This window comes from Diceros bicornis, chromosome 3 (assembly GCF_020826845.1).
Source record: "Diceros bicornis minor isolate mBicDic1 chromosome 3, mDicBic1.mat.cur, whole genome shotgun sequence".
NCBI classification, from domain to species: domain Eukaryota; kingdom Metazoa; phylum Chordata; class Mammalia; order Perissodactyla; family Rhinocerotidae; genus Diceros; species Diceros bicornis.
This window is the reverse complement of record NC_080742.1, coordinates 71,322,764-71,340,140: the sequence shown is the minus strand read 5'-3', so window position 1 is coordinate 71,340,140 and position 17,377 is coordinate 71,322,764. Positions and strand designations below refer to the sequence as shown.

General features: G+C 37.4%; 1 protein-coding gene across 1 annotated transcript in view; it reads right to left on the bottom strand.

Annotated features, from left to right (window-relative positions):
* CPED1 (cadherin like and PC-esterase domain containing 1) overlaps positions 1–17,377 on the bottom strand; it is a 266,766-nt gene that overhangs the window by 177,773 nt on the left and 71,616 nt on the right. Inside the window, exon 6 of the mRNA XM_058529011.1 lies at positions 1,258–1,390. Within this exon, the coding sequence (XP_058384994.1) occupies positions 1,258–1,390 (133 nt within the window). The remainder of the gene's footprint in view (positions 1–1,257; positions 1,391–17,377) is intronic.

Here is a 17,377-nt window from a genome sequence, read left to right as displayed (position 1 = left end):
TAGAAACCGAGATTGGATTGGTGGTTACCAGAGGGGAAGGGGGGAGGAAGGAGAGTGAAAAGGGTGATTAGGGACATGTGTATGGTGATGGATGGTAATTATTTTTTGGGTGGTGAACATGATGTAATCTACACAGAAACTGAAATATGATGTACATCTGAAATTTATATAATGTTATAAACTGATGTTACCTCAATAAAAAAAAAATTAAATTAGTCACATATAGTACCATTGCAACAAAAGTGATACAACTTTCAGTTTAGGGAGCAGTGAAACATCTGAAATTTTTTGGTTCTGCCCTCGTCTATCTTTGGTCTATCTTTTCCTTGGCAAGGAAAGATGTTAATTTTCTCAATAGTGGATAAGTCACCAAAATATGCCAAAAATCTTTCACCATGAGTTTGATTCTATCTAATAACTCTCACCACAGATAATTAAGGATCAACTTAAGGGATGAAGTATTAAGAAAACATTTCAGTCTATAAAGGAAAAATAACACTAGTTTAATGTTTTGTAATTAAACAAATATACTTTCATCATAAATAATACGAAAATGTATAACTATTTGCTTTTCTGCACCGTATTTCTATACTTTAAAAATCTAAATATTTTCAGTGAAAAGACTGTGCTATTTCAACTTCTGAAGTCTAGGTAAGCACAAGATGCATAAGATGCTTCAATAAATATTGTTAACTGTGAAAATACTACTTAATAATTATAAAATTAGATGAGGCAAACTCATTTTTGTCTTGGATAAGATAATTTAAATCTCTTAATTTTTCACTATAATTTATTTACATTTTAAAATCCTTCCCCTGGAGGTAACTTAGTAACTTGGTACCCTACAATTGCTTTCTTAGATCCTGGGAGCCATAAAAAAATAATAACTAGGAAAAAAAATGCATTCAGCCATACTCATAGACTAAGGCAATGTCATCTGAGTATAAAACGAAAGTTAAAATTTTATAGTTTCACATTGTCAAGGTTTTAAATTCAATTTCCATAAATGTAACTTCCCAGATAAGAGTCTTATTTACCCAAATGTTTATTCTATGGCAGGAAAGGTTTAAATTAGTCTAGAAGGATATCAATGACGGCGTTCTTTATTAAGAAGAGATAGCCAAAAATTTCTGTAACAGAACCCAATAATGCAAACATGTAACTCCACCCCAACCCCAGATGTGTTTGGTGCTTTTTTCTTGTTAGCTGTCTCCTAAAATGCATGCTGGATATAACAATTCAAAGTGATTAGCTTACAGCTCTTCACGCCTCCAGTCCCAATGTTTCCACATATGTGGCTTCACTGTTTTTAAAAGGTGACTTGAAGTATTCAGCTTTAACTGTATGCTCTGATCCAGACACACAGAGGGGCTCACCAGAAGTCGCAGTTCTGAGAAGATTCAAAAGAGCAAAAGACAGTCATTCCACTGTTTCCTTTTGGAATTGCTTCCAAAGTAGAGTCTGCTGTATTAAACTACGGGGTCCACGGGAAACATGCAACAAATTTCCTCCCCCTTCTGAATCAAAGTTAGATCTATTAAGGATGAATGCATGTTTACAGAAGCCTGTTTCATAATATGTTCTCTTACCACAGAGTAGGAAAACAATTTAATAACTGATTTCAAATATTCTTGCTCAGGAGGGGAGGTAGATATGATGTCTCCCACTGTCCCACATCAAGTGGATCTACTCTCCACACAGCAAAGAGATGCTGCAGCAGCGACTTGTTTGTGATGAGAATGTTACATAGACCACTTGAGTTGATTGCCTGACAATACTGTCCTTCACATGCTCCATGACCTTGGTAACCTCAACAACAGTGTTTTATTCTTTTGTAAAATATTATTTACTGGGTTTTTGAAGTAAACAAAAGTAAAGACCAACAATAATGACTTACTTCAGAACACTCATACTTATATTTTAAAAAAATAGATGCATTGTATGCACATGATTAGAAAAATCAAATTGTACAGAAAGCTATCACGTGAAAAGGAAAAGCACCCAGCAATCTAACCCCATCTAGGACCTCTCCTTGCCAGAGCCAATGCTTACATATTCACTTTTGCAGTCTAGATAAGCACACAATGGGTCAGATGCATATGATTCCTCGAAATATAAATTGATATAAATATATCTAAATAAACCTATATATGTAGATATTTCTGTTTTTCAAATATTTTGAAAAGATTTTATAATGGTCTATGTCTGGCTTATTTACCTCCTAAACCATCCTGGAGTCCTTTCCATATCTGCATATACACAATTACCTTATACTTCTTAATGGCTTAGGGTGTTCTGTTAAATGAGTATACATTTAATTTAACCATTCCCTTATTGCTGTGTATTTAGATTATTTTTGTAAAGTTTTTCTTTTGCTATTTCAAAAATATTGCAATGAAAGCTCTTATACATCTATGTTGGTGTACTTGTACAAGTTTATCTATGGGCAAATTCTAATCTGTAGTGTAATTGCCAGGTCAATGGGTAAATGTGTTGTAAATTTGATAGACATCACTGAATTGCCTTCCGAAAAATTGCCCCAATTTCCACTCTCTCCAACAGCATAAGAAAGTTGTTGTTTCCTTACTGCCAGGTCACAGTGCTTTATTTTTAAATTACACAATTTATCCAGCTCTCAAAATGAAACAAAGCCTTTAAATTATTTTTCCCCCTGTGCACGTTCCATCAATACTAACATAGTCTAATTTAAAACACTTCACACTCTTAAGTAAAAGTCAGTGGAAGTCAAGCAGTTCAATGTATTCCCCTATCTCATTATTTAGCACAGCGTGATCTTCCTCAAAAAATGATGGCCTATTTGTAAGGCTTCCCTATTAATGAGGTTCTAATACATCATAACAAAAGAAATACTCAAATTGCTTGTTTCTAGAAGAGAGAAATGAAGAGTCATTAAGATAATTTCTTTTCTTGGGAATCAACTTAAAAGAGTTGAAGTGTTTATATAATCCTTTAAATATGCAGTAAGAAAATAAGTGTTCTTTTTTTCACTAAATAGACATTTTTTGGAATTTATTACTAGGAAAAATTTTGCTTCTCCAGAAGAGCTAATCTGCAGCCTTCTTTTGTATAATGTGAGAATAGTGTAATTTACTCTGATTTCCCTTTTACCCTTGCTGCTAGGAAGCACAGCACCAATTTGAAGCCCCAGCAGAGCCTGCTTTGAAGAAGCTAGATATATTAAGTATTTCACCAAGGTAGTAGTTCAAAGGTTTTGAGGAAGTAGTCAGCAAATATGTCAAAAGATTAAACAATTTTATGTCACGTTTTTCTGTTTAAGGTGGAGGAGCCTATGTAGTTGAAGGAATCCAATATAGGAATTGCCAGGAATATACCGGATTTCCACATCAGCCCCTGAACCACGGTTGAACAGAGGAATGGAATATTGATTAAAGTAATCTGTACCTTTTGTGATATGTATATTAGACTTTACATTACATTATTCCAGGCTTGGAGGTTATTTTTCACGATTCTTAAAAAAAAACCCAAAATGAAAAAACAAAACTCTGTAATTAGATGTCCCCTGACATCTAAAATGATTCTCATTTCCCTTGAAATTTTATGGAGGTTTTATAAATACTTGTGGAAACTTTAAGTACCCTAGATTCTTACTTAACAGAGTCAAAGATTTGTCAGTAATCACTGTTCCTTATGTCTTTCATTTGGTGTATCTATCGAGGGCTCTCTCACTAGACCAGCCCAATCCACGTGTTTTAATACTCCATTCCCCTTCTCCCTTGACCCTCCAACACACAGAAGGAGCCTAGAAATCTCCTATAAACAATGTCAAAACTAGCTTCTGTTTTTGGAAGGAATTTGGGAGATGAGGCTCTATGATACAAACAGTCTTCCAAATGGCTTTGTAATTCATTAACACATGTTTATTAAACATGGAGGGCCTAGCATGCATCTTTAGAGTGTTCCTACCCCACACTATGAGGACCAAATGGACAGCAGATACAGATGTGAAATATCATATGTACTTTTATTTATCGACTACTCTTAGCTTATTTTACAGAGCTCTGAAGCCTGTAACTTTACCACTTACCCAAAGTAAAAATGAACAATTTGTTGGGGATGCGTGAAGACTGCTTTTCTCATGCCTCCTAATATCTGGTTGGCCAGGCACTGAGTACCTGCCGACTGTGATGCAGCTTTATGAAAAGAAAGGTTAAACCAGAATCACGAGACCTAGGTTTTAATTTTGATTCCTACCAACCAATGCTTAATGGGCATGTGACATTGTCAAGGAGTCTTCCGGAATCAGGAATGTGATTCCCCGTGAATCTTCTGAATGTCTCACATTACTGAACACAACGCTGATACATAACAAGTGGTCAGTAGATGCTAGCAATGAACCAGTTATGGGGGGGTTAAGCCAACGTACAGTTAGGGAACAAAAGGGTATTCCAATGTATTAAAAATATTTTATTCAGTTATTTATTTTTTCCATATATGTGACATCCAATTACATACATCACAAGCAAAGACTAAACACTGGAAGACACTTGTACTAGCAAAGATTAGCTGCCAAATTTGTATTGTATTTGACTTAACATTTTGCCCCATAGCTAATAATTAATAGGAAAGTAATAGTGAAAATGGAATTATATTTCACAAATATTTGAATATTGTCGTGTATTTCATATTAGGAAACTTAGCCAGTATTGTCTTTTTTTTTTTTTTTTTGTGAGGAAGATCAGCCCTGAGCTAACAACCATGCTAATCCTCCTCTTTTTGCTGAGGAAGACTGGCTCTGAGCTAACATCTATTGCCAATCCTCCTCCTTTTTTTTTTTTTTCCCCAAAGCCCCAGTAGATAGTTGTATGTCATAGTTGCACATCCTTCTAGTTGCTGTATGTGGGACCCTGGGAGAAAATGGATGGATGGCAAAGTCCAAGTGATAACTGAAGAGACTATTAACCAAGAGACTATTAAAGGGACTGTTAACAAACCCAAGGGTAGAGTTAAGGGAAAACACCACTCTGTGATGAAGTTCCCCAGGGCTGACAAAATGGAAGCTCTTACCAACCCTAGCCTAGGAGGGAGATGATGACAGAAGCAGGCAAAGGGCATAGCTGTGGGAGAGGGCACAGAGAGTGAGTTATGGCCACAGGGGGAGGAGCACAGGCACTTCCAAGCCGAGGTCCAGTAGAGAAGCAGGTAGGGATGTCCCAAAGTTCTCACCTCCTGAACTCTGATCTCCTGCCAGAAGTCAGGGGACAAGGGAGCCCTGTTGATGCAGTCTATGGAGGACAGCTTCCTAGGGAAAGGTTTAGAGTGAATCTGGAAGGGCAAATGGAGAATATCCAGCCCAAACCCTACACTTGGAAAATTCAAGTTTTGGCCCTGGTCTTCTCCTTACTAGCCATGTGTCCTGGAGAAACAATTATATGTGTGTATGTGCGTGCGTGAATGCATGTGTGTATATGTTCATGTAGAGAAAGTGAGAGAAATAATATTGGCTTTGATCTCAAACAAGAGCATTTGTATGTGGCAGCAGGGGATGGCTTAGGCTGAACCATATGAAATTGCCTTTTGTTACATCAAAAATGGTTGAATACTGATCAAACGTCAGAAAGTTCATAAGGTTTCTCTTGCTATACTATGGTACCTACTGGAGGCAAACAAGAGCGTGCGTAAACATACTATCTGTGAAAGAAGGTTCCAGTGGCTAGAATGCCTGTAGGTAGGAATGCCAAAGGGCAATGGTTAATTTTGTATGTCAACTTGACTGGGCCAAGGGATGACCAGAGAGCTGGTTAAAGAATATTTCTGGGTGTGCCTGTGAAAATGTTTCCAGAAAGGATTAGCATTTGAACTGGTGGAAGAAGTAAAGCAGATAGCTCTCCCATCAACCAATCTGAATAGAACAAAAAGGCAGAGGAAGATTGAATTTGCTCTCTGCTTAATTGATTGAGCTGGGACATCCATCTCCTCCTACCCTCAGCACACCTGGTGCTCAGGCCTTTAAACCTAGACTGGAATCTACACCATTGGCTCTCTACACCACCAGCTCTCCTGGGTCTCCATCTTGCAGACAGCAGATCATGGGACTTCTCAGCCTCCACAATCACGTGAACCAATGCCTTTCAATACAACTCTTGTCCTCTCTCTCTTTTAATAAATAGATAAATGATAGATAGATAGACGACACATAGATAGATAGATAGATAGATAGATAGATAGATAGATAGATAGATAGACAGACAGACAGAGATAGAGATATCCTGCTGGTTCTGTTTCTCTGGAGAACCCTGACTAACACAAGGGATGATCTTGAAATCATTCAATGAGGATTTAGTATATGCTTTGAAAACAAGAGAAGCATAGACCAAGTTCTGCCAATTCCTAGAAGAGAACAAATATCCTCACCTTTGAATACGTTTCCTCCTTTACATGATGATGAAAAAACACAGCAGCAAGCACAGTGGGTACGAAACAAATATTTGCTGAATGAACAACTATGTGATTTCTAAAGTCCTTTACAATTCTAAATTTCTGAGATCCTAGGTGAAAAGTTATGTTATAATTTTTAATATACGCTATATGTGACCTAATGGAATAGCTAAGTAGCAAGAGTCCAAGGGCCAGAACTAAAATATGGTCCCTCTGTGAATTTAGGCATATTCCAGCAAGTATAAGTGCTCTGCAGAGTCAACCAGCTGCCATTTATTCATATGAGGCCCAATAAACCTCATAGGAGAGATTGTATCTGGACCCTCTTTAAGCTCCCACCCTGTGCGAAAGTATTTGGGGAATATCAACCACCCTTTCGCCTCTTGAGCTGGGTACAAAATGGGGAGAAAACACACCCCGAGGTAGATTGAAGTTCACAAACTTGATCATTTTGGCAGTTGGAGAGGAGGAATTATTTTAAGTGCATCAAAGGGTATTCTCGGTTCACTGGACTGTAAGCTCTGTGAGGTCAGGGATTCTGGGGTTTTTCTCCATTGCATATCTAGTGCCAAGCACAGGCTGGCACTTAATACAGTTCAATAAATCTCTGCTTAATAAGTGAATTCCAATGTCTTCTTATTCTGATAACTAGAGATATGTGCCTTGGTCATAGAAAAAACGGGCTGAAATGAAAAGAATGAGCAAGCCAAGTGCTGAGAGGTTTTGCTAGAGTTGTTCTGCACAACATTTTTGTTCATGACCTGGGAAATGAGTGTAATATGGGCAGAAATTGGTCTTCTCACTCCACTTCAGTGTGGTGTTCGTCAGAGTGGCATGATATGTTATGACCGTATCAGGATGCTGCAACAACACTGAGACAGCTCCAGCGAGGCGAGCAGAGACGGACACCCCAAGATGAACTATTGAAGGCCAAGAGGTCTAATATCGCCAGAGTCGCCCGGAACCCACGGTGAGCACAGGAAACCATATGAAAGAGAAAGTCACCAGCAGACAGCCAAGAGGAAGGCTGCCCCTTATAGGGACACCTTGTAAGGGAGGGGTATGGGGGCCTAGGTCTCACTTGCTTTACCAAGCCAACTGACCCTGGGCCTGGTAAGACATGGGTGAAACTAATAAAGATGCATGTTCTAATTTGTCCAGGACATTATAATATAGTTTCTAACGAACATTTTTTTTCAAAAATATTTTACAAATAATATTTCAAATAACATTTATTGTAAAAATCCTAATTCCTGTCTATTAATGGATGCCTATTCATAGGTATGACCATGAGCTAATTCCTTAACTTTTCTATGTTCAGTATCTTTATCTGGAAAATGGGAATAATAATAATAGCAATGACACCAAGAAGAAGAACCTACCTCCTATGGATGCTGACAGAATTAGATATGAAATATCCTTTAAAGTGCTTTGCACAGCACTTGGCATACATTAAATTTGCTCAAAAGATGTTAAATAGCTACTACTAGCAGTAGTTTAGTATAATCCTTTTCTATAACCTAGAAAACCTGTTTATAACTTTAGAAACTTCAAAGTGCAACTAAAATGTTATTCCTTTTGAATTGATTCAACACTAAGGGGTTTTCACTACTGCTGGCTATCAGACAAAGGCTAATCTATTAAACCCTCTTTTATGTGATTCTTAAACATCTGACATTTGACATCAGCCCCTTAGGAACAAATATGTAGACCAAAATAAAACACAGCATCTTTACTGTAAGTAGCCTGTAAAGACACACTGGTTGTAGTGACTTTCCTCAAGTTTAGCGTTGCGGTATCCCAGCAAAGCAGTTCATTCCTGTACTGTTTCACTTATTTAAAGGAGTTCTGCATTAAGGCTAGATTTCAATGGATGGGCTAGGACTGATCCAGTTACTGCAATATTTAAGTCTGTTCCTCTGTAGTATTTTGTTCAGGTAGAGACTTCTTTGCAAAATCCAACACAACTAGCTCTTAGTCAACAGAACTAGCTCTTGGTCAATAGATTTATGACACAAAGACAAAAATCCCTGGACTATTTCAGACCTGCACTTGAACTTAAATGATATTATTTGAGGATCTATACACTCCAAACATATCAATTCCTTAATACGTTTTTACTTTCATTGGCATTGGCCAAAAAGTATCTTTAAGGGAATGGATACACCAAACACATAAAGGCACTATTAATACATAATTCTAGCTTTAAGCCAGGTGACTTAAAATTCTTTTCTCAAGATCTGACGTTGTTATATTATTACCTATGTGGCTTTGACACCAATAGTTTATTCTCTATAGTTTCAGAATATCTTTCCTATGTTACCATATAAGGGTGCATCAAGCCACAAATACAAATAGCATAGTACTTCAGTATAGTACTTTTTTTGGGAAAAAGAATAACTTCCAGTTTATATTATAGGAAATGAGACATAGTCCATGTCCTGACGTAAGTGGAGACACAATTTGACCCATAAAAATGACCAGATCAATGACATAGCAATATACTTTAAAGGGGTAGTCAATGTATAAAGTTTTCACCAACTGACCAATCAACCAATCAAATGCTTATTGAGCACTCAATAAATGCAGGCCATAAATGTTCTCCTTTCTGTTCTTTTTCAGTGGAAGTGTCAAAGTCATGCAGTTCTACAAAAACAACTTTTCCCATGGACTGCTCTATGTTTTGACATGACAACATAAGAACCTTGAATTCTGCTCATTTTCCTTGGTAATAAAAGCTATGTCTAGACTACTACTTCAATTTTCTTGCCCCTATGATTTCACTGCAATGACCAAACAGCATGAAAGATTGTTTTATTACTTTATGGCAGCTTAATTTTGCTTTGATGTTTTTCTGCATGAATTTTCCAGGGGAAAAGAAAGGGAAAAAAATGCTTGACTATGTCAGCAAGACCAAAGATGAATAATTTGGTATAAATTAATGAGTATCATTAATAACAATTTAAAACACAACCTCCAACAAATATTAATACATAGAGTGCAACAAATATGTTAATAGAACAGCTAAGTACACCCACTGTGAAAATAAGTTAATCACTTTATTAATGTAAAATTTTTTCTCAGAAACATTTTTCTGGAGTAAACGATGAAATATTATAGACATAATTTACATCAGAAAAATTAGTGACTTAACTAGAAATTTGTTAACAGTGATTCCAAATTCTTTTTGTATATTGAAGTCAATCCCAATTTAAATGTAAGACATGAACACTGAGGGTCATTGCTCTTATTTTCAATGAAATCATACATTAACATATCTCTTCTTTAATGGCAACTTCATAGACCAACTCAATCTTCAATATTTACCCTAAATTTTTGGTATAATAAAATGTGCATGGTATTACTGTCAATTTGCTTCTCTACTTCTATAGTATTTACAAGTAAATATATTATATGTAAACTAAGTGCATATTTGAAATATCAAGATTTTCATAATATCTGACTCAGAGAGTGAGACAAGATTATAGAACATGCAGAGACTAGAGCCAACTGCCAAAATGAAATCTAATGAAGGCCAGAGATTCAAATGCCAGAAATAGATCAGGAACATGGAAATCTGTCAGAAAAGATTTTTGGTTAGGACACTGATCAAACATTCCTACAGAACAATTTTGTCCTTAAGTTCTTTCTCTCCAATTGACCAGCAAAATGATTGGAGTCTGTGGAGGTCAGGCTGGGCTGAGCGACTTTATAACGCAGGAATCCACTCCTAATAGATGAGGACACCAAGGGTGAGGGTCAGAAACCAGGCAGAACCTGACAAGAGTTTCTGAAATGGTGTCTCAGTTTTCAACCTTAGCTAGTAAGCCAGCCATTCTCTAGGTACATTTGGCCCATTTTATATCTTGTAAATGAGTAAAGAATTAGCCAATTAATTGAGCCAAAAGGGACAGAGTCTTCATATCAGAAGTGCTAAATAATTACTGGTCTTTAAAGATGTTAATTAGGTCATTAAAATTTTGAATTTTTTTCGTATTCTTGCCCAGATTTTAACCTCTGAAGTTAATCTGTCTCTTCTCCAGGTATAATTTTGATCAAGATACTAAATTCAAATGACTATTTTCTACAAGGATAGTCTCCATATTTCCTTCACACATCTCTCATCTTTTGTACTGCCAAGATGCTTTTAATACATATAATAAATATACCTAATATATATATATGAATTATTTTCCAGGGATTTAACACACTCTAACTCAGGCTTTAGAGTTTTAACATCAGCACATCATGTCAGTTAACACTACTTGTTTGTATGTCCCTGTGCAGCAACCCTATACGAACTTCCAACTCCAAGCTATTGCTTAGACGCCTTGAAATAGGTGGATGGCGGATAACAAGTCATTTATATCTTGCTATTTGTTATCAAATACATTAAATGTCTTAGGGAAATTAATTTTGTGGCACCCAATATTGTCCGAGTCATTTTCAATTAATTAGGGATGTGGAGTCACTGCTGTGAGCTCTAGCATCACTCAGGGGTTCAAAGTCATTAGTTAACCATTCAAAGTCCCTGCTACAGTTTGTCTCTGTAGACCCAGCCAATGGAAGCTGAATTAAAAAGCTGGGGATGTTAAGTAGTGGAAAGAATTCCAGCTTGCTTTAAGTCAAAAAGGGAAAATATTGGGTAACAGTGAAAAAATACCAAAGTACAGGTTTCCCCCTCCTCATTTTCTCTCCAAGAAAGAATGATTCATGCTTATTTGGGAACCAAGTCTTTGTTATGTTGTTTGGAGTACTAGGAAGAAATAATTGATTTTTCAGTCTATGTAAGTGAGTGGGAGAGAGGAGAGTATACAAAGAGGCCAGTGAGGAGAGAGGTTGCACAGGATGGTGAGCTAGAGGAGGTTGCCTAAGGAGAGAAGAGGGTTATATAAACACAATTTGGTTGCAATTTTATGGTGTGTTGAGTAAGGCTAATTTCCTCTTTGCTGCCATTTTGTCATCAATGATCCCTCACTCAAAAAAAAGAACTTATTAAAAAATTTAAACTATTTCTCAAGGCTTTGGAATTAGTCCTGTTGTTGTTGGAGGAGGTGTATTAATTTTTATATTTGTTTGCTTAACACAACATAATGTGCAGCTTTCTCTCAAAGCGTCCATTTTTGCTAACCCTGCCATGCCTGGCTCAGTACCCTGTGGCCGAGGTCAGGTCCCATTGCCTGGGTTGGCTGCTGGGGTGCTCCACTGTGAGGGAAGCAGGGCCACTGGCAGGTGAGCAAAATCAGATTTAGAGAAAAAGTACATGAAGTTTCTATTAGGAGAAATGTTGAACTCAAGAGTGTTCATTCAATTTCATGGATCTAGAGTGAAAAATTAGTTTCCAACTTGCCACTACCGATGATTTCTCAGAGAATGTTGCTCTTTACTTAGCATTTTCTTCCTTCCCCCAAATCTGGCTTTTATTTATCAAATCAATTAAAACATTCACAATATCCATTAGTCCCAGAAGCTCGAGTTGACATTAGGGCACATGTTTCTGACTAGAAATTTTCCAATTTCCAATTGACATAAGACTAGGTTTTTGGTTGTGGTTCAGCTTTGTTTCCCCCCATGAGCCATATTCTATATAATTAAGGGCTTTTCACCCACCAAGAGCTTAAAATGTTTCAATAGCTTATAAACGGCAAAACGTCCTATTGAAATCTGTCTGATAGGTAAAATTTCCCTTAATTAAAAACTCAGAGCACACCTGGTACATTGCTCATTTTGCTCTCGGCACAACACATGTGTAGATTTACCAATAAATCATGTAACTGGAAAATTTTAAATACCACTTTGTGGGTGGTATCTTTGCTTTTTATAGCCTGCGATGAATATAGTTTAAAGTTCTTTCCCTTAAATGACACAAGCTCTTCTAAAATTGACTGTTGACTGACCTACACAGGACTGAGAAGGAATCTAGAAACAGAAACATTACAAAATACTGAACTGAAAAAGATAAATTAGGCATAAGCAGTTTACTTAACTGTGTAATCTTTCTCCTTTTCTTCTTAATTCTGTATTTAGATTCAAAGTAAACTTTCATGCTTCTGCAATATTTGGAACACAAGAATATAAATAGTTATGGCTTTCTATTTGAGGGATAAATAAAGCCTTATTTCCATATTCTGTTCAGGAGAAACAGTTCAGGTCCAGTTGTGACATTGTTAGAACTCAACAATACTAAACACTGCCATCACAGCCCTCAAAAATAGGAAAATAAAGAAAAGACGCCTATTTTTTGTTGTTGTTCTTTTAAACTCTATCTTCCATGAGACATGACAAGAATGCTATCTGGTTATTATTTACCAGTGGAGTAGAGTTTTAGTGTGAAATTAATCCATGTTCAACTAGGAGTTCACTGTGCCTGGCCTTGACTGGGAGAACTGCGGGTGAGGCCTAATAGTAAGGAATCTATCCTAAAAAAATAAAAAGATGGATCGGGGAGAAGTCCAAGGATAACAGGATGACATGAAAGAGGAGGGCAGCTTTCAGTACATTGGTACTATATTCCATAAGCTCTACTTCCACTCCAGGTGTTAGGTCAGAAGCTAAAACAACACTAAAAATATATAGTTTTTCAAATTACCTGTGAGAGGTTGAGAGTATAATATTACATGCCATAGAGAAAAATTAGAACATAAAGAAAGATTTTGACTACTGCCGTGAGGAAATCAATTTAGTTTTGACTTATTCAGGCTTCAGAGAACACTAAGGGACTTCCAGCCCATGGGCAAAACCGTGACAGGTACAATGGGACATGGCACCAACAGTATCAGCAGCAGCTGCAGGAGAAGCAGGCACAGCATGAAACTCAGTATCCCTGACGCTGGGCTTGGCACCTCAGCACAGACAATGACAGGCACAGCAGCAGCAGCCCTGCCACGTGGGGCTCCAGTGGCAGAGCGCCTTTGGTGGCCGTGACCAGGGATGTACATCAGCCACAGACGACCACAGGGCACCAGAGCAGAAGTGGAATAAATGGTGGACATGGTATCAAATACAGGAGGATTGTGTTCATGAACACATAGGATAAACCCTCCAAGACAAAGCGCTTTTGAGGGCATCACAATGATTAAGAATGCTACCGAAATTTAACAGATGAGGGTCATAAACGCTAGATTTCTGCCTTGCGTAGGTTAATGCTGATGTTCATGTGGAATGCATTGGTTAAGGTGTAAAGTCCAGCATCTGTTAGAACAGTTGGCCAGTGCACATAGCACTATCACCCTGCCCACAACAACAAATTGTCCCCCATCCCACAGCACTTTTGAACATCTCACTGGACATGTGGGTGAAAATCCTATTGGTAATTATTTGAACCTAGAGCTTGATTCCATTTTACTTATAAACTCTCAGCATTTTACCCTGTTTTAATATACATTTAATTTTGCAGGAATGCAAATCTGTGGTCAAGCAAGGGCACCATCGCTTTGTTTATGACTTTCGCAAGAGTTGTTCATAATTTAGGAAAGGCACATCACCAAAAGCAATGTGACCCATGGAACCTTGGTTTCCCTACAATACAACTGCACCAATCTGAATCTGTAGCTGTCAATTCACAGTGATTCAAAATATAAGTGGGAGCATTTGACTATTTCATTACACCCTATGGTGTCCTTATGCCTAAACATTTACATATTGAATTACAAATCATTATAAAGTACTTTTCTTTTATATTTGTCCTTTATATTAATGTTAGGGCATTATACTGCTTTGTCGAAATTATGTGTGTAGGTAAGTTATAAATATTTCCTTCCAGATCAACCAGAGGTCAATAAATATATTTGTTAATAAAAGAGAATGTGGGGTCTTTTAGGAATGGGAATATTGCTTTAGGATGACCCAAAAGTGATTGGTGGCAGGACTTTGAGGTGAAGGACCCTAAGATAGTGAATGCAGGTAGAGGCAAAGCAATATTCTGGTGACCATTTTAACATCCTAGTTTTATGCCCAGGTTAGTGAATCCTGAAAAACATGGGTCTCACTAAACTAGATAAAAGTAGTAGTCAGTAACTATCAACCAATATTTATGGAAATATTCAGTGAAGCCTCAATCATAATACTTAACAACTGTGGCCTGCTCGCTCTGTGCAAGGCATTGTTCCAAGCACTTTAAATGTATTAACTCATTCTATCGTCTCAGCAATCCTAGGGGATAAAGTCATTATCATCCCTACATTGTACACAGAAAACTGAAGCACAGAGAAGGTACGAAACTTGCCCAAGCACACTGGACTATTCAGTGGCCAGGATGGGATTCACACACATGCAGCCTGGCTCAGTCTGCACCTAGCCACTATCCAACAGCAGATGTGCAATCAGGTCAAAGCAATTACTCATTCTGAGCATAATTTTCGAGAACCATTAATTCCACAGAAATCATATATTTCCCACAAAACATAATTTGGTTCTATTTACATTTATTAATCCATGTCCCCAGATCAGTACTTTATAAACCAGTTTGGCAGCACAATCAGTGATTTCTAAAAACCCTACTATGGAAGTCAGAAGAGCAGCTTCAAAAAACCAGGATAACTAAGACTTGGCCCTTCCAAGTGGCCTGGGAAGGTCACTGTCATTCCAGAGCCCCAGAATGGGGCTACAGCCACATCTGAGTCACCCCTACCTCCGGGCCTATGGCTGCAGTATGAGGTTTGTCACAGCAAATTTTCCACTTTGCCTAGAAAGGTTGCAGACAATTTGGAGAGCTGAGCCTAGAGCGGGAATATGAGAAAAGAGGTAACAGAAGAAAGGTCAAGAAGACTCTCAAGAGAGAGAGTGTCAGTGAGCGCAGAGGACCTGAGCTTCTGACTACCCAGGGCTGGCAATTCCCATCTGTTACTGAGTTGCCTATCAAAAGACGGAAACAAAACAAGAATTTTCTGCCTGCAGCAAATTCATTTAACATCTGCTTATATGTAAATACCATGATAAATAAGAAATCACAAAGATCATTTTAGTTGATGAATTATAATTATAATAATAATAATAAATGGGTAAATAAGTTAAATTTCTCATTAGGCCCAAGTATTAGGCTTTCTTTTCTTGCATTATAAGACAGACTCAGGGCCGGCCCCGTGGCTTAGCAGTTAAGCGCGCGCGCTCCGCTACCGGCGGCCGGGGTTCGGATCCCGGGCACGCACCGACACACTGCTTCTCCGGCCATGCTGAGGCCGCGTCCCACATACAGCAACTAGAAGGATGTGCAACTATGACATACAACTATATCCTGGGGCTTTGGGGAAAAAAAGGAGGAGGATTGGCAATAGATGTTAGCTCAGAGCCAGTCTTCCTCAGCAAAAAGAGGAGGATTAGCATGGATGTTAGCTCAGGGCTGATCTTCCTCACCAAAAAAATAAATAAATATTTATAAAAAAAAAGAAGACAGGCTTAAAATACAATATAGTGGCTCAAGCTTATTATAACAGATATAGTATAGAATTGAGATATGGAGCTGCTTCTTTCCAGCTATGTAGCCCAGAGGTTCTTGGAGTTTCCATTTCTTTATCTAAAGAAGGCATGACAGTACCCGGCCCATAGATGGCTATAGAAGGCTAAAATAATAAGATGTTTATAGAAGGCTAAAAGAATAAAAAGTGCTTGACACAGTGTCTGACATACAATAAGTGAAAAAGTTAACATTACCTCTTGTTATTATTTTAGGGTAATTTATCTATAAAACAAATCATGTGGCATAAATCATGAAGCCCCACTGTAATTATCTATAAAACAAAGCAAAACTAGTTCTAATTCTGTTTGATGACTGTGTGTACTCAACCTCTAACTCTGGGTAAGACTTGCCTGTCTCTTTCTATATCAGAATGCCTCCAAAAAGAACAATATTTATTCTCATAACAGTTTTATTTCAATGTGGAAAACTGAAAACTTCATTCAATTTTCCTCTCCAAATCAATTCATGGATATTTTGAATAATATAGAAACAATGCCTTAAGTATTACTTTTATAGATTTACAACACACATTCTTTTATATTCCTCATGACAACTCTATGAGGAAAGAATGGTCAGTCTCATTGTTCCTATTTTAAAAGTCTAGGAAAGAGGCACAAATGGACTAAATACTTTTCCCAGAGTCATATAACTGTAGTTAGTAGCTGGGTGGAACTAGAATTCAGGTCTCCCCGTACCTGGACCACAGGATTCCTCACTTCTGCCTCCACTAGGTAGGAAGTTAGAATTCTTCTAACCTCTCAGGTAAGAATTTGTATCGGTAGATACTTTCTTACAGCTGCTCAGAAATGGGTGAGGCAAGACGGGCCTTTTGAAGGCTCTCTCAGTTAATGTGGATATTACCTACTCTTGTCCTTTGAGGGTAAGATGACACTTTGATATGCTACACATTTTCTTGTGAAATGACTATCAACACTGGGATCATATGGCTGCTATGACTCTATGATGTCATTAATGAAAATGACTCAGAAGAAAAGAAAAAGTTCCATACTTTACCATTAGATGGTGCTAAGAGAAGTTTAAAGAAAATAGTCTCAAAAGTTATTGATGCCATGAACCACAGGATTTGAATTGGGTTTACTATATAATAGAGTCTATGTTTCTTTCCCAGACAGAAACGCCCAACCAATCATCAAAGAGTAAAACATCTTCCAAAGCTATCCTATTCATTCAGTTAATTATACTTCTGCCAAGATATGTATCCTTTCTAATCACAACTTCAACTACCAGTGAAGGATTCTAAGATTTTATTTAGGGAAATGAATGTATTCCACTTTGTTTATAGCTTGCTTCAACTCTCATTTGGGGTCTTTATCAATATATTTTTCAACAAGATGTGTAAGTCTGGAAGACACTAAATGCCTGTTAAAATGTGTGGTCCTAATAAATTGTATTATTAATTATTATGGTTACAATGAGAAGTTCAAGAGACTAGTCATAACAAGCATCATCTTCCCATGAATAATGTGTCATATAACATACACTTTA